Source organism: Lonchura striata, chromosome 1, assembly GCF_050655825.1.
Source record: "Lonchura striata isolate lonStrDom1 chromosome 1, ASM5065582v1, whole genome shotgun sequence".
Taxonomy (NCBI): Eukaryota; Metazoa; Chordata; class Aves; order Passeriformes; family Estrildidae; genus Lonchura; species Lonchura striata.
This window is the reverse complement of record NC_140703.1, coordinates 85,661,372-85,683,591: the sequence shown is the minus strand read 5'-3', so window position 1 is coordinate 85,683,591 and position 22,220 is coordinate 85,661,372. Positions and strand designations below refer to the sequence as shown.

The window sequence follows — 22,220 nt, the reverse complement described above, 5'->3', positions numbered from 1 at the left end:
AAATAATATCACGACCTTGGTTCTGCAGTTGATGCTATTCAGTCTTAGAATTTGCTTTGCAAAACAATTGTGGGAAGAAGAATGATAAAAATGCTTATCTGACATTGATAAATCTAGGTGGAGTTGAGCTGGCTCTGCATCCATAGAACAGTTAATTCTCCATCTATGTTAGCCAACACTGGATACTGGAGAGTTGACTGTATCTGATAGTGTAACACGCTGGTTTTATATTTGTAAAGTGGTCACTTGTGTTAGTACACTCTCTTGTTGCAGTAGTATCATGAAAATAGAAGTAATTGTACACTGTCATATTTACTTTCTTTCTGTGCCTTCCTGTAGTACAAGTCATCTGGCTTCATGTCCTGGCCACTGTAGTTTAAAGGAGGCCATTGCAGCCAGCTTCCAGTACTGGACCTGCTGCACAAGTGGGATCCAGCTCGTCTACTCAAACATGGCCTTTGGCAAAGCACATTGCTAGCATTGGGAATGATGAAAGATGGCACGGTTTCATTGCAGATAAATGTATGGCTCCAGATCTCCCAGAAGGTGCATCTTTCTTTATAAAATTGTTCCTCCATGATGTTAGCAATGACCTGAGAATGAAGTTTTAATGTGTCTTTTTTCTTCAGCATGTTTTATAAACAAAGTAAACCAATTTCTTCCTCCCATTTTAAAATGTAGATCTGTGAAATGTTACTGCCTTGTTTAGCTGAGGGCACCCACAGAGTGAATGCCTACTTGTGTTACTGGTTCACTGTGCAAAGCTCTTAAGTCAACAAAGGCTGCATTAAGTCAACGTCAGCTTTCTTTTTCATTTACTTACTTTATACTTCCTTGATACGTTTGATAGCTTTGCTGTTTTTTAAATTATCTGCATATCTTACAGGAAAGCCAGTAGATTAAAAAAGGCCCCAAATTTCTGTTGTACTTTTAAAGTTAGCTGTTTGGCTTTTAGTGACAAAATGTCACCACTTCCAAACAACAAATTAAAAATACTAAAATACATGATATTTTTCTAGTTTGGCATGAAGTGTGTAGATCTGAGTGTTCACTGCTAACCCCTTCAACATGTTTGTTGCACCTTAGAGAGAATGCTGTCCATGATGAGCCAGTGCTCGAGTCTGCTGCGCAGAATGGTACATATGTGAGAAATGGCAACCTGAAAACACCAGTAAGTCAACTGTAAAGCTTTTAAAAGTTTTAATTCTTTTAAATTGTGGAGTTTATTTTGTGTCTTATTCAGTTGTTGCAAAATTGAGTATTGCATGTAGCAATCATGCTGCATCTCAAAGTTGGACACTGAATACAGCTTGACCCTCAAATTCCATTGGCAGCCTCAGTCCTGGCTTTTGAATGGTCATTTCAGCATTACTCTTTCTTGCTGTGCTTTGTGTGCAGCTGATGTTAATTTTCAGGTAGTGAGCTTAACCTGTGAGTGAAAAGATGTAGAAAAGCTTCTGTGCTTGCTTCCTATTCTTCAGAAATGACAGCTGCCACTGGAAACTGCCTTCTGGGTAGTGTGCAACCATACAAAAACTTCTTTCCTGTTACATTTTCCTAAGCTTATGACTCATTGTTAGGATTTACCAGTTTGAATTTTACTCTTTTCTTTCATCTCCTTTTAGTATGGTTGTATTTGGTAAGGCGTTGTTGGGATCCTTGGGGCATAAGACTGAGCAGCCTGGGGAAGTGATTGCAATAACAGCAAAATAAACTTGTATCTGTGAATGTCTGTTGTATGCTGTGTTTTCTCACATGCTTTGTTTACTTGACTCGTTTCAGAGAGAGAAGCGGAAGGTCAGAAAGCAGTGTGAAAACATAAGGGGGAATTCTACTCCTAGCAGAAGAGCGAGCCAGCTACAGAATGGAGAAGTGGTTGAGGCAGTTACCTTGTTTGAAGTGGTTAGCATGGGGAAGCAGGCCATGCAGGTATTCCCAGCACTGAGTTCTGAAAGCACTTGGTGGAGGGAAAGTGAATAAACAGTGGTTATTTCCATTAATTGTACTGTGGAACATTTAAATTTTGGGTTAGCTGGGGAAGAAACATGTTTGATTGGAAGACTGCTGTGAGTGTGGCTCTTGGAAAGTTTCAAGAAATTAGTGAAGATGTAGCTGTCAGATATTTAAAAAGAGGAAGGAAATTGTACCTAAAACAGTCTACAATGCCTTAATATAAAAAAAGATAATTATTTTTAAAAATGTGGAAAAGATTAATCAATAGCAATTTTTAGTTGTTCAGAATTCTGAAAAATCAGGTTTTTTTTTTTGTTTTTTTTGCCCTCCCCATGCTTGCCATGTACCATTAATCTTTTACCTTCATTCCAATGCAGTTTGCCAGCAGCTTGTATAATAGCCAGGTTCCCTTTTCATCTATATAGTTAGCAATTTTCTTCAGTGTGAGGAAGCCCACCTCCCCTTATTCTGTGAGCACATGTGTATATTATCTTTGTATATATGTATGAAAATCTGGAGCCCCAAATAGTTTTATGTAGAGTTATAGATATGTCTTTGGTGTGTAGTGTTTCTAAGCAGGGTGTGTGTGCACACATGCATGAAAAGTGTGTATTTTGGATGTGAAACCTTTGTGATACAGCTGGGGTAACTTCAGTAGAGCTCCCTGAAGAGCTTGGCTTCTGCTGTGCCAATGATCATGGGAAGGTCTTGGAAAGGCAGCTTTTGTTTCTTGACAAAAAGAAACAAAAGCTTGAGTTTTGCTGCAGCTATAATTTATTACTCCACTGCTGTGTGGAACTACTAGAGGGTTGAAGCCTGGATGGCCTGTCCCAGGAGACCCATGTCACTTAGAGGCTGTAGGCTGTACTGCTCTAGAAATGAAATGAAATTTGGAGTTGTTTTTTGGCTTATGTTAGTATATGAACTGTTTCAAACCTATTGCACAAATCAGGTGCTAGAGAAAAAGAGAATTTCTAGGGTAAATTGCTAGTAGAATTTGATGCTAATTATTAAATGGTGCAGAGGATAAATGTATGTGTTTTTTTTTCTGTTGTTGTTTGTGTTTATTTATTTGTTTTTAAATTAAATTATTACCTCAGTGCAATCAAGAACTCAGGAGGACAACTTTCTAATTTTTTTTATATTGCGTTTATTAAAACTGTGGTAATTTTCCATGTTAGCAGGAAAAAAAGCATCTGTGAAAGGCAGCATTGTCTAAAGCAGTTTAAGACTTGAAAGAGTCTTTTAGAACTACTAGAAATGGAAGAGAATTGCTTGGAGTTTATTCTTGGTTTTGTAATTTAATGGAGATGGAGCAGTGTTAGTTTTTGTCTTTATTGTGGGTATCTTCAGTGGAGTGCAGATGTGTTCGTCTCCTGACTAATGAGATTCTTTAATCTATTCTAGTCTGTGGTAGTTGACTGGGTTGAAGCTTATAAACAAGACAGGAATGTGGCACTTCTGGATCTCATCAACTTCTTCATTCAGTGCTCAGGCTGTCAAGGTAATTTACCTTCTTTGCAGCCCCTTCCACTGTCTGTGTGTGAAAGGAGTCTGAAGTGTGCTTTTTGAAATTGAGTTTTTCTCTCCAGTAAATCATGAACTTATGATCTGTACAGTTCGTTAAGATGAACTCCAGATGGGCAGACGAAATAGAAAGGAATGCTGCTGGTTAAATTCTTTGTGCTAGCAGCATTCCAGCTCTGAGAGTTGTATTTGAACAAGGTTTGCCAAGGTCAGGTTTCTGAAGTGGCATGTCACATTGCTTTGGAGAATCCTCACATAGGGACAGTGCTTTTTATGAGTGTTCTAATTAAAATGCAGTGTTTCAGTTGCTATTTGTTTTATATTTCCTGGTATCTTTTGTTTTGCTAGCATCCTTGCTTGAAAATAAGCAGCTAGCAAATTCAGCTCCCTGCTTTGATGGCTAGAAAAGCAATGTCTTGCCTCATTGCAGCTGCTTTTGCTAGAGGTGTGAAGCTATCTGTTTCATAACAAACATTGAAGCACTGCCTTCTGGGGAGAGTCTGCTAGTGAAATGCTTCAGGATGGCAAGTAAGAGTTTTAAGAAGACTGCCCTGTTAGTTTGAAACTTCTGAATGTATTTAAGCAGCTAGAAATGTACTTTTTATGTGTCTTTTTTTTTCCCCCTAGGTCTTTGACTAATATAACTTCTCTTAGGAGAAATACTTTGGGGTTTTTGACTAGTTTTGACCTATGGGCAAAATTTTAGTCAATCCTTGAAGTAAATGAATGAACAGAGAAAATAGCCTTTCCAGACAGCACAGAGCAGACTTACCTAATGGGAATTTCAGTTTTGGTTCATCAGTACTTTTTCCTATCAATTAATTTACATGTCTCTTTATATATATATTTCCTGTACCAGTGTACAGACATAAAACAGAATTCCCCTGTCTTTGGCATGTCTAAATTTAATGAAGTCCTTAATGTGGTTTGGACTTGATTAATGTTGTAGAGTTGTCAGTAATTCTTCTTAAAACACTACTTTTTTTTAGGCATGGTAACAGCAGAGATGTTTCAAAGTTTGTACAAGAAGGATGTAATGCAAAAAATGACAGAGACCTTTGATAAGGTAGGTACAACCTTGATTTTGCATGTCTTTTTTATAAACAATAGGATCTACCTTAATAGCCAACCAACAGGATGGAATTCCTGTTACTTATCAGGAGCTCTGTACCACTTAATTTATTTAGTAAAATAAACTTGGTTTTTTTGCAAGAGCAATTTGTTGTTGTAATGACCCATTTTAGCAGCAGCAAGATATGTTTTTTTTTAAGCTATTTTTACTTTGAGAGTTTTATTAGGGCTGTCTGGCTGCAGCCTTCCTGAATCTTTCTCTTAGGAGTTCTTTTGATAATGACTTTATACAGGTAGATATAACTCAGCACTGCAACAGGTAAGTGATTCCTTTTGGAACCGTAGATAGAAAGGATCTATCAAATGGTTGATAGATCCTTTAAAAATACTAATATGGATTACTGATTAATTAATTCAAAGATATTTTCAGCTGATATTTTATTTGAATATATTATTTCTGCTTTACTGACACTTATGATTTTTGATAACACTATTATGTCATATGGAGGAAGGAAAATGCATTTCAGATTGTCAGATAATTGTGAAAACAGTAGTGAGCATTTTATTTTTGTGAATTGTTAAGAATAGCACATAGCTGTACAATGCTGTTTCACTGCTTGACTGCTCCTTGACTAATTATCACAACATTAAATTTTCTGCAGTGCTCTCACAGTTGCTTTCATGCTTTTTTCCCTATATTTGTCACTTCTGAATTGATTTATCAAACAGCAGCCATCAGCCTTATTTTAATTGAGCATCTCTCAAAGACCAGCTGCTGTCAAAATTCCCACAAAGGGTGAATTTGTCAACATGGTTTTCTTCATTTTAGAAGTGTAGTAGCACTTGGGCTAATTTTTTGACAGAAATGAACCTATATGTGTCTGGCCATATGAATTAGTAGTCTGGCAGTTCTTTGCGAACTAAATTAGCCCTGAATACACTCATGATAGTGCAGGCATTCTGGCAGATACAAAGATGTGATTATTTCTACCATCAGCCTAGAAATATTACAGCTCTGTAACCATTTCACCTGTCCTGGGCAAAAAGGCAGGTTCTGCAGTTGCCTTAGAAGCTGTATTCTCCATGCTCTATGAAGAAAGTAAGTTCTCTCTTATCTTTTTCATAAATAAGATGGAATTATAAGTTACTGGCTTTAGTTAGGTGAGAAGGAGTGCCATATGGGACTACTGTGATTTCAAAAGCATTTTTTGAAAACTAGTGACAGTAATAGTGAAAGTAGTAATGAGAGTGGAAAATATCGCCCAATATTTGCTGAATATCATCTTGCCTTTGAATTTTTACTGTTTGTTTCTAGCGTTCAAGGAATTAATTCATGATAATTTCAGTGATTCAACCATGGCATTGCTTTTCAGTTATTGCAGCATTATATCCTTGTAGCAATGCTTCCTCCTAGAATTCTTACTAATATTAGTGGGAAATGTTAATGGAGTTCAGTATGGCAAGAAAAGAGTTCCTAACATCCTCATGGACATGGTGGTGAAGTATGAGTTAGTGGACAGTGAGGTGGACTGAAAACTGGTGGAACAACCAGGCCTGTGGGTGGCAAAAAGTCCAGTTGGATGCTAGTCACTAGTATTGTGCCACAGTTTGATACTGGGGCCAAAGCTGTTTTACATATTTAATAATGACCTGGACACTGAGGCAGAGTTTACTCTTAGCAAATCTTCAGATGTTGCAAAATGAGGAGGATTAGCTGTCAAATTAGGTGGTTGTTCTGCTTTTCAGAGGGACCTCAACAGACTGGAGAGTTTGGCAGAGGGGAACCTCATAAAGTTCTACAATAGGAAGCCCTAGGAACCTGGGAATGAATAACCCTGTGCACCACTACACACTGGGGGCTGATTGACTGGAAAGCAGCTCTTCAGAGTAGGATCTTGGTGTGGGTGACAAAAATGAACATGAGCCAGCAATGCACCCTTGCTGCAAAATTGACCAACAGCCTCCTGGCCTGCATTAGGTAGAGCATTGCCAGCAGATCATAGGGGGTGATATTTCCTCTCTGCTCATACTACTGAGACTCATCTGGAGTGCTGAGTCATGTTCTGGACCTTACAGAACAAGAGAGATGGAGTGAGGTCAGTGAAGGGCCACAAAGATGATTTATGATCTTTGATACGAGGAGAGGCTGAGGGAATTGAACTTGTTTAGTCAGGAAGGAAGCTGGCTCAAAGGAATCTCACTTGTGTTAAAATACTTGATGTGACAGAAGGAAGCACAGCTCCACTCAATGGTATGCAGTGAGATGGTGAGAGCAAAGGCAAACCAAGATGGGCAGTGGGTGCAAACTAAAATAGACAAAATCTTACCTGAACACAAGAAAACTTCTATTGGGAGAATGGTCAAACAGTGGAGCAGTTTGCCAAGAGAGGTTGTGGAGTCTCTGAAGATGGTATTTGACTGCTCATGGCATCACCTGACAGTGAAGGAAAAGACGTATACTTTGAGGGATCCTTGACAGAATGATGATGGCATCAATTGTAGTTAAAATTAAAGCTTTATTTCTTAACAGTATGTTATTATTAGTATAGAGCAGAATTTATGATTAAATTGGCACAGGATTTCTATAAGCAGAATCACTATAATAACATAATATAGAATTTGTGATATAGCTCAGGTCTCACTCTACAGCAGGAGTTCTGGTCAGAGTTCACCACTTAGACCTTGCAGTACCTTGATTTTGTTGGCAGTGCTCTGGGTGCTATGATGTTTCCCTGTTCTCTGACTGGGTCATTGCCACCCCCGGCCTGGCTGAATGCCTGGGACCTACAGGGTTGGTAAGGAAGGGAGTAATTAGTCTGGCACCCAGGAACCATGAGGCTATGAGGGAGGGAAGTTAATCTGTTTGATTTGTCTGCTTGGTTCACAGGACCTTCAGGGCCTGGTAACGAGGGAGAGGAATGAATGTGTGACCTGCTTGGTCACAGAGAAGGGCTGCTTGCCTCTTAAAATTAGTTATGCATATATGCATATATGCATTAGTTATGGTAGCCACATTTCCAGGAGTTGAGAGCAGAGGTGCAGGTTGCACACTGCACTGGGAAGCCTACGCTGGCTGACCTGGCTTGAGCAGGTGGGGTTGGATTAGATGATCGCAAAGAATCCCTCTCAATTTCAGTCTTTCTGTAATTCTGTGATGCTGGAAACAGAGAATAGCTTTAATATGGTCATTGAGGCATTTATCTCATCTTTGTGAGCCATGGTATTCCTCAGTTATGAGACAGTCTTTACACTGTTTTTTGTTTTTCTTTTATTTTAAGATAATCTGTTTCTTCTGCTTTTGTTCCTGTTTGTGACATTTACTTCTCGCAGTTCTTTGCTCTTATGTAGTTTTTCTTTCCTTTCTCATTTGTTGCTCAGACATTTAGGAAGGGAAGAGCTAACTTTGATGCTTAGCTGTACAGCTAGATGGGGATTGAAATACTTGTGCTTCACTGAACCTGATAAAGAGCTCTATATTTAATGCCTTTTGTTTTGGAATAATTGCAGAGTTGAGAAAACATCTTTTAATCAAGTCATACTGGTGATGAAAACATTTCTCTCTAATTTGAAAAGCTCAGAATGGTTTATTTTTTAAGGGTTTAGATGTTTCACATCTAGATACCAAATGTTGAAAATGGTTTTATATACTTGGACTTGCTGAGGAGCCTAATTTTAGGATTAATAATGAGGGTTATACTTTGTATATGTTTGCTTATAAATTTGGAAACAAGTCGTCTCATATTAGTAACAAGAAAATGCAGAAAAGTGTCTTTCCTCTGTCGTTGGTTATTAAAAAAAACCCAAACAACAAAACCCAGATAAGGATTTAGCTTTTCTGTATTATTTTGGCTTGTGTGGGTCAGCTCTAATACACATTGGTTGCAGTTCTAATGGCCTTTGAAATATGTTGCATGTTTTGTAATGCTTTTAGCTCTGAATTATCTGTGCCATTTCATTAACAAGCTTTCAAAATTTTGTCTCCTGCATTACAGGAAACTGGGTTGCAGTATAAGAAATTCATGGCCTATCCTTGGATCCTAACAGTTACTTGGCCGGTGGACATGGTAGGGCTGTCGTAGTTATCCACAACTGTAGTATAGCTTTTTCTGTGGGAAATTTATCTAAACTCCTTGTTGGCACTTCATTTTGACTTTCCTCCCTTTCTGTAGACCCTGTATGAAAGAAGGAAACATTTCCTGGTTGAGTCACAGCAGGAGCTCACATCACTCTGTTGATTGATTTGAATAGTTCTCTGGAAGAACCTGTGTTAAGGGCTTAATCTGACTTGATTTCTGGAAGCAGAGTTATTTCTCTAGTTATGAAAGGAATCTAAGGGAATCTCAAGTTAAGTGCCTGAATTTAGGTGATGTGTGCTTCATGTTGTGTATATGATTACAGTGTGCATGTTATCATTAAAAAGTATCCCAGTGTGATAAACATGGGCAGTAGAAATGCTCTTAAAAAGTGAGAAATCTTTGTGTATTTTGTGCTCCTTTTCAGATTGAGGTGTAAGCTATGGTGATAAAGTGGGTATTTTCTGAAGCTGTAGATGGCCTTTCTACTGTCCATGTCATGATCAAAGAGCATTAAATGAGGCTTTCTGGAAGCTTCCCTTTCTGTTTTGGCACTTGCTGCTACTGTTAGGCTCTGAACGGACTCTTACAGCATGGTCAGGAGCATATTCCAAATTCCTGATGTGCTTTGGGTTGCAGCCAGCCCTGTGATTATCCTGTATTTGTATTTCTCATGGAAGAAGGAGCAGCCCCTCTGCATTGGAAACATAGTTACAAAGAAAAGGGCATGAAGTATACTTTATAAGCACAGGAGGTTATGCTGAGTGTGATGCCGTGTTAGAATGTGGCTGAGAAGGTGTTTGCCCCCTGGTGAAGGACCAGCTGAGTAGTGGCCAGCCTTCCGGAAGAGGTTTTCCACAGTGAGTGGAGTTTTGGAGTTCCTTGACTTCACTCACACATGGAAACTGTGAAGATGCAAATATATTCTAAGCCATTCCTGGGATCTATGAGGTATACATGAAATAAATGTTCACACTGAGGCTGCCATTTACAAAGTCTGTCTAGTGTGTTTTCCACTCCTTTGTGTGAGAAGTCATTTCACCTTCCCTCTGTCTGCTTTCCTCCTGGCAGTATCAGCCATACTGTGGACACTTATGTTTTTATTGTAACTTGCCTTTTGCATGATGTCAAAGGTATTGCCCACTTACTGTTTCTGTGGGGGTTTTTGGAGACCCAGGTGCAGGTCGTATAGGTGAATGACCAAGTATTTGGCATTAAGCTTTAGCCTGATAAACTGCTCAGGCTGGCAGTTCACACCACAGTTGTTTGTCTCCACTTTTCACTTACTTAATTTTCTGCCTGGATTTTATCATACTTTTGCAGGAAGAGGAAGGATAGGAAAGTGGGGAAGCACTGCTACCTGTGCGAAAGTAGAATAAGCCAAGAGTGCTCATAGTTTATGCCAGTGAAAGTTACTTACTCTGCTCTGCCTTCACACACTTTCTCCCTCCTGTCTGTTTACAGCTGCCTTGCATACATTGCTTTCAAATGTGAGCTGTTATTTTGTGTAGCTTGAATAAAGCTATTTTGTCTCTCTGCTCGCTTTTATCCCAGTTGTTTGTCAATACTTTGGGATACTAATCATGCAAAAAGTTACGGGGAATGAAGTGAAACTGTCAGCAAAACTCTCTCTGATGTTCAGTGGGAGAGATGGGAATGCACAAGCTGAACTAAGTAGTGTGTTTTCTCTCATCTTGTCTTTCTTGTGCAGGACAATGAAGACTACCCACTGATCAGAACAGGACCCTATTGGAAGAAGTTCAAGGCCAATTTCTGTGAATTCATTGCAGTGCTTGTCCAGCAGTGCCAGTGCAGCATCCTGTATGATAACTACTTGATGGACACCATCATCTCACTGCTTACAGGGTTAGCAGATTCCATGGTCAGAGCATTCAGGCACACAAGCACTTTGGCAGGTAAAATCACTTGCAGAGTTGCTATAGAGGTGTTGAGTTTTATTGACTTGTATACTAACAAAACTGCTCTAACCTGAAAAACTATTTACTGGAGCAATTCTCTTATGCACTGAGAGTATTTTCCTCCTAGTATATGTTGTATGAATGTTTGTAATATAAACTGTTCCCATGTGTATCAAAATTGGATTTGAATTTAAATGCTTTAGATATAATAGCTCTAACACAATTTTTTCTTTATAAAGCAATCTTTAATGCTTGACATGACCGACTTCAGAATTTTGCTGTTCTGAGTATTATATTTTTCAGTAACTGATTTTTCAGTTTTCTATTTTGTTGTTTTTCTCCCTCCACTAACTAATGTGATGAGGTTGCAGTAGATGCTTCACCTTAAGAAGCTTCCCTTGGAGAACTGCTATGCTTGTGATCTCTGTGCTAAAAAGAACATTGCTTGTTGCACATTCTTGTTTCATGCAGTGTGATGATACTAAAGCTGCTACCTTTTTCCCCTAAAGCCAGTAAATACCCTCTTTGCCATGCAAAGAGCACTTAAAGTGTAATTAATCTAAAGTATGTTTGCTTTGAGGGCTCAAAAAGCTGACTTGAAATCTGTTTAAACCATCCATCAATCCTTAGAGGAATATGAATTGTTGTCCATTCCAGTAGTATATTAAGATTCCCATCCATTTCTGAGCCAGCTTCACTGTTTTTAAAATTTTTTTTTTTGGTTGCCAACAATTGGCTGTTCCACAATTCTAGATTCTTTTGCAGAAAAGTCAGAATTACATAAACATACAAGAGAGTTGCCCAGTAAATGATTTCTTTGAACAGAACTCTGACCAAAAGTTTTAAATCACCAGAAATAGAAGTTAATTTTCCCTTTTTGATCATTGCCTTTAAAATAAGCACTGTATTTTAAAACAAATCACTATAATCTAGTAGTGTTCATATTTCCAATATGAACTAGATTTGGCTAAACATACTCTTTTTGTGGTAAAGTGGTGAATATATTTATGCTGCATATCTCTGAGCTAAGCTAACTGTGCTGGGTTTGTTTTTTTTTTAGCAATGAAACTTCTGACAGCAATTGTAAGCATCCATCTGAACCTTGATATCAGCAAACACAATGCTCAAAGACTGTATGAGGTGGAGAAGAAGAGGCTAGGTGGCAAGAGGACCAGTTACAGACTTGATCAGCTAGAGAGAAAAAGGAAAGAGGTTAGGGAAATGTCTTATATGGGAGATTTGTGAAAGTGTAAAAGGATTGCTGGCTGCTTGCTTTTGGGTCTGTGCAATTCTTTGAGGTTTATATGTTTATCTAATGCATGGTGCAGAGCAGGTGTGACTGGCTGGATTAAGTGGTACAAACATGACTCAGGTAAAAACTGCCCTATGTACTGTTAACCTCTGATGTCTGTCCTACTGGTTGCTTTTCTAAATTGGTGTCATTAGCTCTTGTGATGTCTGTCCTACTGGTTGCTTTTCTAAATTGGTGTCATTAGCCCTTGATTGTCACACAAATATGGATTTACACACAAATTTAATTGTCTCAGTAGCTCTGGTGTTGTGGAAGTGCAATTTTGTATATATTTGCACAAATTACAAGCCCAAATTTTAGTGATGAATCAAAAGGGACACAGGCTGAGTGTCATCTTGAAGTGCTTTATAAAAATTGATTGAACATCAGGGATGTCCTGTATCATTTTTACTTTTCAGTTTCTGTTGTTTCTTCCCTGCTCAAAGTCAGCTCCTTGTTAACTCCCAGAGGCAGAGTTATAACTGTAAATATTAACTCTGGCTTGAGGGAGAAGGTGACTTGATGAATGAACATCAGGTGTAGTTCCTTGTATCCTGACCTTAGAATTGCATATCTCTGTTCTGAGTTTTAGATGTCTGTGGGATTCTCTGTTACAGAGACAGTACCCTTTTTGTGGGGAGGAGTGTTTGGGTGAGACAGGATATTTTAGTATCATTGTAAGTCTGATCTTATGGGAAAGACAGAGGAAATGAGTGTGTTGGACGGAAAACCCAAACTTGTCACCCTTCCTGATGCTGTTGATGAGAGAATATTTTTATTAGGTGACTTGGATTTTCAGAAATTCCTACCTACATTTTCAGGATTCAGTTTTTTAATGCACTCATTGTGTATTTTGAAAATTCCTTTGCCTTTTTTCCATCTCTGTTTAAGTACATGAAAAGAGAATTTGGATATGTATGTGAAGATCGCATAATACTTGTGCTGTATCTTTGTGTAATTTCTGATAGATTAAGACTCACTGTATCAAACTAGTAGCTTGTTTCCCAAGGCTAGCAGTTGGTATCCAATAAATCTTTCCTCAGGATGTAGCCACAGAAAGGCCAGTTGCTAGTGCAGATACAGGCCCCTCATTTTATGTTGGTACCATGTGTAAACACCAGCAGTTTGCATCACAGTAGCATTCCAAGGGCCCTAATGAAAATTCTTCATGTGTAGTGAATTGTGGGACCAATATTAACATTCAGTTCTTTTTGTATTTCAGTATGAGCATAAACTTCTAGAGATACAGAACATGATGAATGCTATTTTCAAAGGGACATTTCTAAACCGTTACCGGTAAGAGTGAAAACAAAGCTGTGACGTGTACTGCATTCCCCAGAACTCTCGCTCGGATTGTACAGATACGAGAATCAAGTTAAACATCCTGGAGGCACTGATGGTGTCAAGGAAAGTGTAGCAGTTAAATTATTTTTAAGAATCTGGGCTTCCAAAAGGACCTCTCTGGTGTGTCCTTTCAATTCTTCCTGCTGGCTGTAGAGCAGTGCATTCATGAGTGAGAAGATATCCAGAATTGCAAAATAGTTTGTGGCTAAAAGTAGCCTTAGTATTGACTGAAGAGTAACTTATAATATTAATACAGAAATACTTGGAATAATTTGAATTATATGTGCTTTTGAAATTCCAGAACATAAAAATATTGCAAATAATAAAATCTGTTTTAAAATTAATTTTTAATGTATTAATATCATGATTTTATAATTTCACAGTGATGTTATCCCTGAGATCAGAGCAACTTGCATTGAAGAAATTGGCAGCTGGATTAAAATGTCCCCAGATGCTTTTTTGAATGATAGCTACTTAAAATATGTTGGGTGGATGCTGTATGATAAGGTAAATTTTAATTTTTTTTTTTACTTAGTACATTAGGTTTTTTTGTTTTAAATTTTTTTGAAAGAATCCTGGCATTTAAATTCTTGAGAGTAGATCTTTAAGACTGTGGTAGTACAATAAGAATTTACTTTCTTCCGCATTTCGAAGTCTATTTTAAAAGCAATTTTAACACTAAATAACCGAGAACACTTTTTCCAGTCTGTGTGAATCCCTGTATGTCCAGTTATATTTATGTTACTGAATTGGGAGTTATTTCTGAACCATAAAATGGCTTATATCCTTTCAGAGGGTTAAATGTTGACTGAAGTTCTGCTTTTAGGCTTGATTGACATTTAAAATTTTGTTTAGATTTATAAAAAATGAATAAATAAATATTGCCTACTACAATTCTATTGTAGTAGAATAGTCTTCAATGTTGCATTTCTCATGGGCAGTTAGATAGATACACAAAATATTTACAGGAAGTCCAGCCATTTCCCAAAGGGTTTTTTCTCATTTACTTATAGTTTTTTTTTTTTTTTTTCATTTATTGGTAGAGGCACTTTTAAAAATCCTCCAAATACCACCAAAACAGACAAGCAAAAAAAACCAAAATAAGTCAGTAAGTCCAAAACATCAAGCAGTAGAACAATAGGCAGTGGGTAAAATCTGATACTCGGGAAGTTGCACTGGAACATGAGGAAGAATTTCTTTATTGTGTGGGTGACTGTTCCCTAGAGGAGATTGCCCAGAGAGGTTGTGGAGTCTCCCTCACTGGAGATGTTCAGAACTGTCTGGACACCATCCTGTGCTGGGATGACCCTGCTTGAGCAGGGAGGTTGGACCAGATGGACCAATCAGATGGACCAGATGCACCACTGTGGTCCCTTCCAACCTGACCTGTTCTGTGCTTCTGTGAAAATACACTTTTTCTCTTGCTTCGAAAAGGCATGAGAGACTTCAGGGGGATAGGAATGTTTATCAGGAACGGCTAATTAGCGAAATCGACACGCTGTAGTTGTGCAGGCCGCCTTTGAAGGTGTCTGTCGGTGCTGGGCCGTGGCGGGGTTGGTGTCGGTGCTGGGCGGACCGGGCTGTACTCTGCCAGGGCGCCAGCAGGGGGCGCGCGAGGCTCCCGCTGCCGTCCCTCGGAAGGTGCCATTTGGGATTTTAGGACAAATCTATCAAGAGCCGTCGTTTGTTCATACATAGGTTTTGTCTGATCACAGTGTCTTTTTAGTACGTGCTCAGTTTGGAGAATTCTCAAAAGAAAAAAAATCTTTTTTCTGGAAGATGATGTGTCTTCATTTGCAGTACTCTGCAGTGAAAGTTAACAGCTGGTGTCTCTAATTAATGCACACAGCTCACCCAGCGCCATTTACTGGAAACTGGAAATAGTTGGCTTTTTTTCTAAGGCTGTTTTTATCTGAAAGCAATGCAAATGCAAGAAGAGTGAGATAAAGTGAGGTGTCGTCCATATCCTGCATTTGGTTGAGACCTGGTAGTGTGCCACTACTGGTGGCTGCAGTCCTGGCTGTGCTTTGTGATTTTCAGCCACTGTAAAATTGCCTGATTTTAAAATGAGAGCACCAACAGGGCAGCAGTATTTTTTATATATTGTCATTGATTTTTTTTTTTTTTTTTTTTTTGAGGGGCTGGGGAGGGAGAGCAGTTTTTAAAATTGTTTTGTCTTGAAATACAGTTGGGTTGTCTTTGCTGTCCAGGAGTAACTCAGAAGTAGACCTTCCCAGTTCATAATCTGGGAAGTGTTGACTCAGCAGTCCTATCAAACCATCCAGGTCCCAGCCTGTATCTGTAAGGTTTTATTGAACAGCGCCATCTCTGTGATAGTAGTGGGGCTGAAATCTCATAACTGAATGTGTTCAAGCAGTGCTGGAGCCTGTGCAGAGCACTTTGAGGTCACTAGAGCTGTCCACCACTTTACTTATGTTTTCTATCATCAGGTCAGGATCAAAATGTGCTATGATGCAGCTGAGGGATAGTGTATGTGTTCAGAGTATCCTGAAAATGTGCTTACATAATTCCCCTTCAATCTGTCACAGCTTCAAAGGACCAAACAAGCAGGTTTTTTGTCGAGATTAGAATGGTAGTTCTGGTGAGGGGAGTAAGTGGCTGGATGTTTTGTTTTTGCTGATTCTGCTGTTGAAAGAACCTTAAGGTAGTGAGATATTCTTGATCATTCAACATTACTTCACATCCTTCCCCCCTATGGGGAATGTTGAATTTAGAAACGGGGAGGTGGTTGAGAAGGAGATGCAAGGAAAATGCAGATGAAAACTTAGGAAAAATAACAGAAGTAGTCATAGATTAGTTATATGTTTCTGTTTACTAGAGTTAATTTTCTCAGCACTTAAAGAAACATACATGTGTGAGGTTGTGACTGAGAGCTTTTGGATGGGAACAGGATGCCTCAGAAGGGGGATGGTACACTTTAATGTGTTACACTTTTGAAGGTGTATGCTTGACTCCACCTGGCTGAGAAATGACATCACCAGGCATGTGCCAAAAGCTATATGAACATTCGGCAAAACAGCGCACTGTTGTTGCTTTCCCCACACAAAAATTCAGTCCCTATTCACAAGAATGTTGTGACAAAGAACCAAGGGCATCTGAAAGAACCAAAGAACCCAAGCCAGTTTTGCAGTACGTTGGCTGAGCTGAGTTTGTGCCAGTGTGCAGTGATGGGTACCACCTTGGGACTGTCTGTGAGTGAGTTCTGTGCTGGTAGGAAGCAGCAGGTGTGGGCAGCAGTCTCTTCCTCAGAGACTTTAAAATTAAAGTACAGAATAAGTACTGCTGGTGTGACATGGGCAGATTAGAGAGCAGTGTACATTGTTACTTGTTGATCTTTAATTTTGTATTTCTAGCCAAAAGCTGTCTTAAACAAAACTGTTAGTCAAAGCCTGCCATTCGGTATCATCCTTGGCTTTCCATCTAAGCAGGTGAACAGGAACTTGTAGCAATGGATAGCCTGTGTGTAGGTGGTCTCCTTTCTTGGATTTCCATGTTTATTCTTATTGCTTTTATTAGCAAGAGGAATTAAGAAAGAAATATGAATAGACTGATTCAAAGCCTACAGTTCATCTTAGTGTCTCTGCTGATATGCTTAACATTATCAATTTCAGAACACATGATTTTTCTATGTTGGTTCATCAAAATCATTTTCCTAATTCCATTTAAAGCTTTGTACCTTGAATGATGTAACAATATACATGAGATAATTGAAAAGTTGGCTAAGGAAAAGTCTTCTTTTTGAAGCATCTATGAAGCAGTAGTACTAATAGTATGAAATAACACCTTGTATGGATAAGTATATTTTGCCTAAATTAAGTAATTAGGCTGAATTAAAAACAACCCTTTTCCTACAATTCTTAAAATACTATGTTCTAGTGTAAAACAGAAATAGGGAGAAGGCATGATGCTTAACTCTATAAAAATCCACAGTGATAAGCCAGTGCATGTCTAAGTTGTACCTCTTCCTCTGGGAATCTAAATAAATCTGTAATGTCTTGGACTCCTTGTCTATTTTTAACAATTGTCCCAGTCAGCTGTTGAAAAGAAACAAGCAAAGTCTGATGTATGGGAGAGTGCTGGTTGTATACTAAGTAGGTCATCCATACACCTGTCTTTGTATCTTTAACATGAAGAGCACAATCCTTGTATCTTATGCATTCTGTTGCTTTTATTAACTGTGGTCTGTGAGAGTTCCTTTGACTCTTAGGGAGCCTAACACAAACTTTGATGTTACCTTTGAGTTTGGCTCACTGCAGGCTTCCTCTGTGTGTGAGGGAGGGAGATGAGCGTGTGTACACACAAACAAACTGGTACTGATGTCACTAATAAAGAAGATGAGGCAGCATTTGGGTAGTCTGCTGTAGGCACTCACAAAGAGCTCTTATTTACATTATATAAATGCTTATAATGACTAAGAAAGATACATGTATTTTACTGTTAGCCAATTTCTCTTTGTCTTACAGCAAGCTGAAGTGCGGTTGAAGTGTCTGCTGGGACTGCAGGGAATTTATAGTAGAAAAGAACTTGTTTCCAGGATGGATCTCTTTACTAACAGATTCAAGGTAAATAAATTACAGTTTGCTGGTTTTTTAAGTCTAGGTTGGGTGTATACACAGGGACTGATGTTTTGATCAGAGCTGATCCTCCCCACACTGAGAGGATCTTAGACTCTTGCAGAAACAGCCTTGTTGACTGAATAGATGGAGTTCTGCAGGGAGGGATGTTTCTTTCTGTTCCTATGAACTCTTCCATTTCACTTCAGTTCACACAAAATGCTATTGACATGCACTGTGGTCAGTTATCTCCACCATTTGTCCAGATTAGCCCAGGTATTTTTACAGGATCTTTGCCAGATGACAAAGATTTTCCTATGCTAAAGGTCCTCTTTTTGCTGCCCCTGATAATGGGTTAGCCTTGTAGATAGTGGACTGTCTGTCCATGTATCACACTGATGTGGAAATGGCTCTCTTGATCTACCATGTCAGTATCAATCTTGAAGAAGAATCCTGTATCTCCTTTCTGAACAAATCAGGTAGTTTTGAGAGCTTGTTTCATGGCTTCACTGACCCTGTACTCTGCCTTTATCATATTCCAATATCCTGACTCATTTAGGGAGTAAACCCTTTACTTTTTTTAACCTTGGCATTGCTAAGGATTTTATCAGCTGTTCTTACCCTAGCAGGGTTGCACCTTCTCAGTATTTGAGTAAGAAAGCTCAAGATTATGTGATTGATATCTCAGTCCCTGTGAATGAGGACATTATTTAATGTCAGGGCAAATCAATGCCTGCATATGGTGGCAAACCCATGGCCTTTGTGCAAAAGGTGTAGGGCTTACCTGTGTGACAAAGCAATTCCTAGTAGTGAAAAATACCTATTACATATCCTCAAAGAACATGAAATTGATTGATATTGGTATCCTAGTAATAAGTTACTCAGAATTAAACTCAGCTAACTAAGATTGACCCCTGTTTTAAATGATTATGTGTTAGTCCCTTATCTTTCTGACTACTGTAAGCTCTGTAACCAAATGCAGGATTGGTTTTCAATAAAGAATGATGAAATAGCTCCAGGCTGTTTGTGCTGCCATCTCCCTGTGTGGAGGATGCAGTATAAATGGATTATTGCTAACTCCATCTCCCAGTTAATAAACCCCCACCCAAAATCAACTCCTTCCCCTCTAAACAAAAGAAATCCACACAGCTACACACAAAATACCAGTTTCAAAGTTTAAAGCAAGCTTTCTCAGTGGTGGGGAGTGTAATCATATAACCATCAATTAATTTCTTTCAAATGGGAGTTACATGTGCTCCCTCCTATTACCCTTGAGTGTTCAGACTCAGGATTTGTAGATTTAGACACCTTCCATCTGGACTGTGAGAAAAAGGAAGGTGCAAAGGAAAATGAATGTAGAGATTTAGAAACCATGTGTTAAATGGGGAAACTAAAATTGTTCCAAATCAAGCAAGTCTAAAGGTGTAATATGTCTTAAAGATATAGGCCACACTGAAGTGTGCAAGTTCCTGGTTTCATGGGATGGGAAAATTTTCAGTGTTTTGAGCTGTTTGCATGTGTACTAAGTTAAAATATTGTGAATTCTGGAGGTCAGCAGTATTGCTGATATGCCATGAGGTATCTTTATGACTTAAACTCTGTCTTTTCAGCAAGGCACTGACTTCTGTAATGTGTAGGTGCAGGCACTTTACTGTTAGGGGGAGAAACTGATTAGATAATACTTGTAATTTGAGGCTTACCTTCATTTAACATACTGAAGTGCTAGTAGTAACATCTTAGAAACAAGTTGTCAGTCACTTTTAATTTGTAGTGTGTAGTTAATTTCTTGTGAACGCATACATTGCATGTATAAAAATATCATATTACTGCATGATTAATTCAGTTAAAAAATTAACATGCTGTTAACTTTCAGGGGCTGGGGAACTACTTGGTAGTAATCAAGTTGCCTTATGTCTCTTAGGAAATAGCTGCTGAAATAAAAATAAATCTCTGCTGTACTAGTGTAGATGATCTAGCTGTAGCAAAAATACATGTTTATTGAGAACAAACCATGTTACATCTTTTTATTGTCATTTTACATCCATTAGGATCGAATTGTGTCCATGCCTCTGGACAAGGACCATGAAGTAGCAGTTCAAGCCATGAAACTCTTGATGCTTATGTCACAGTAAATAATTTCTTTTTTAATTTACTGTATTGTTTTAATGCCAACAAGATCCAGGTACAAACCTGATGAATCTTCCTGTAATCACTTACTTGTTGGGAAACAGTTTCTTCTGGCAGGATATGCATTACAGTTAAAGCTGCTCAAGACATGACATTTTCCTTGTGTGGGAAATGCCAGTGTTAAGAAAACCCTTGTGCTGAGATTCAGTCTGAAAACTACATTTTTATATCTTTACGTTTCCCTCTGAAAGGAAATTCCACCTTTTTTTAATTTTGGCTTTTCTCAAAAGGAGCATTTGACTTCCTGGGGGAAGTTCCCACTGAAGATGGGATTCCCACCCCATCTTCTGTCCCAGGATTGTCAGGCTTTGACCAGGAACTTGGAGAACTCTGCCCTCTTCCCTGTCTTTGCACCTGATGCAGGAAGCTTTGAGCCTGTTGCTAGAATTTGGACTTTCAGATTCTTGGCTCCAGGGCAGAGAGTCTGGTAGCCTTTGAGCCCATAGCAGACTGACTGACAAGAAATGAGCAAGTGTGTGATTTTCTGAGGTAGAAAACTAACAGAAGAGTTGTTTTCTTGGGAAATTTACCTGCCAGCCATAGATTGGTAGAATAATGGCAAGCTGGAAGTGTGGGGAAGAATTACACTTAATATTACAGAAGTATAAATCTTTTTCTGATACATCATTGAGCAGCATGTTTATTTTAGAAATGTCTTTATTCACAAAATATGTGTAGAGTAAATTTTCTGTCCCTCTTTTTCAAAGCAAAATGGGAATAAAAACTTCACTGCATTCCATTGATAATACAGTTGAGACGTTAAGACTTAGTGTTTCCTCTATCTGAGAGTGTAAGTTGAATTTTGGTGATGCAGATGCTTATTTCCATGTACAGCATGAGACATTATCCAATAGCCTTGTAGGATCTGCTTCTCTATTTAAGTCTGAAGTATTATTCATTGCTAGAGGATCATGTAGGCTGTGGTGGTCCAACTAATATGGTGCTGTAGATATTTACATTAAATTTCAAGTATGTTTGTATATTGAGGTGCTGCTTTATTGTCTTTTGTCTCACTTCACATTCTACTGGCTTGAATGGCATTTTTCCAGGCCTCCTTCAATAGGCACAGCAGAACAGCATATGATGCTGTGAGCACTGCATCCTCTTCTGAAGGTAGTGCTGTTGTTTGGGCCTCACTAGTAGTAGGGACAGCTGTATTGTTCCTGTGTTCACAATGTCCATTTCTACATCCCTTGGTTCCCCATGGTGCCTAGCTGTAGGAACAAAGCACAATGGTGTGTCCATGGATAACATGTCCCTGTGCTAGGAGGAGCAGCTCACCATTGTTGAAGTACAAAGATTCCATACACCAGTTATGGCTGCACTTGTTCTGTATCTGAATTAACAAGAGCTATATTGGCACTGCAGCTGTTTATCATCTCTGGCTTTATTATAAGGGATTATGTTCTCATTAATGCAAGCTGCAGCTATAAAAGTTTGATTAATGTTTCTTTTTCCCTGAAGCAATTTTTTCAGAATTTTGCTTAAATATGGTTTCCAGTGTGAATAAATGCCATCTAAATTTTTCTGAATTATATTTTCCCATCATAAGATGCAATTTTCATAAGTAAAATTAACACATTATGAAATTGTTTTTAATTAAGCTATGTAGAAACCTAACAAATACATTCTTTATTTTTGCTCATTGGTTGCATAGCCATCTTGCTTTCTCCCACTGTACCCCCACAATTGTTCTGAGCCCTGCTGATTTGGCATAATTATTGGAGTGGTGAAAGTATGCATTGGAGACTCAATAAGCAAATTCAACAACAGCTCTTCTCTTTGATAAGAGTAGTTCTGACCAGTCTATAACTCTGTGTGAAGAGAATGCAGACAATATAGCTGTCACATGTACAGGCTTCTTAATAAGAGCCTCCATCAAGATCCTTTTCTAGCAGGGGAAAAGCTGATGCCTTAGTACCTGCAATAGTGGCAGAAAGGACTTGCTGCTGGCACTGCAGAAACAAAGACTTGGAGGGCTAATGTGTCTCAAATAGGTTTGTCTCATAGCTCAAAAGCTGTGTCTGGATATTGAGCAGTGGTGCTGCTTGTTACATGCAGTAAAGCATGAAATTGAGCTGGGGACAGCAACTCCACTGCCTCAAAAGGGATGATAAAGTAATACATGACAGCTTGCATAAATGGTATGGCTACTAGTATGCATTGGTGTAATAAAATTTTTGCCACTTTTGCCATGCTGTCTTGTCTTCTCTTATAATGACTAATTTTTGTCATCTTCAAATTTGGCAACTGAATTCAAGTGGCCCAATTTGGGTTTTTA

At 38.6% G+C, this 22,220-nt stretch overlaps 1 protein-coding gene across 8 annotated transcripts in view; it reads left to right on the top strand.

Moving 5' to 3' along the window:
* LOC110479395 (cohesin subunit SA-2) overlaps positions 1-22,220 on the top strand; it is a 58,429-nt gene that overhangs the window by 3,536 nt on the left and 32,673 nt on the right. For 6 of the 8 annotated variants that reach the window (XR_014949439.1, XR_014949443.1, XR_014949437.1 and 3 more), the window contains 11 exons: positions 1,087-1,171; positions 1,783-1,929; positions 3,361-3,457; positions 4,470-4,546; positions 8,544-8,615; positions 10,336-10,540; positions 11,604-11,755; positions 13,057-13,130; positions 13,562-13,685; positions 17,663-17,761; positions 19,801-19,880. Coding sequence is in view for 5 of the 8 variants with exons in the window: in XM_021546678.3 (XP_021402353.2) it covers positions 1,087-1,171; positions 1,783-1,929; positions 3,361-3,457; positions 4,470-4,546; positions 8,544-8,615; positions 10,336-10,540; positions 11,604-11,755; positions 13,057-13,130; positions 13,562-13,685; positions 17,663-17,761; positions 19,801-19,880 (1,212 nt within the window). In the remaining 3 variants the exon portion in view is untranslated. Of the gene's footprint in view, positions 1-339; positions 547-1,086; positions 1,172-1,782; positions 1,930-3,360; positions 3,458-4,469; positions 4,547-8,543; positions 8,616-8,801; positions 9,576-10,335; positions 10,541-11,603; positions 11,756-13,056; positions 13,131-13,561; positions 13,686-17,662; positions 17,762-19,800; positions 19,881-22,220 lie in introns of those variants that run through there. The other 2 variants (XM_085557098.1, XM_085557123.1) reach the window with 2 other exon arrangements.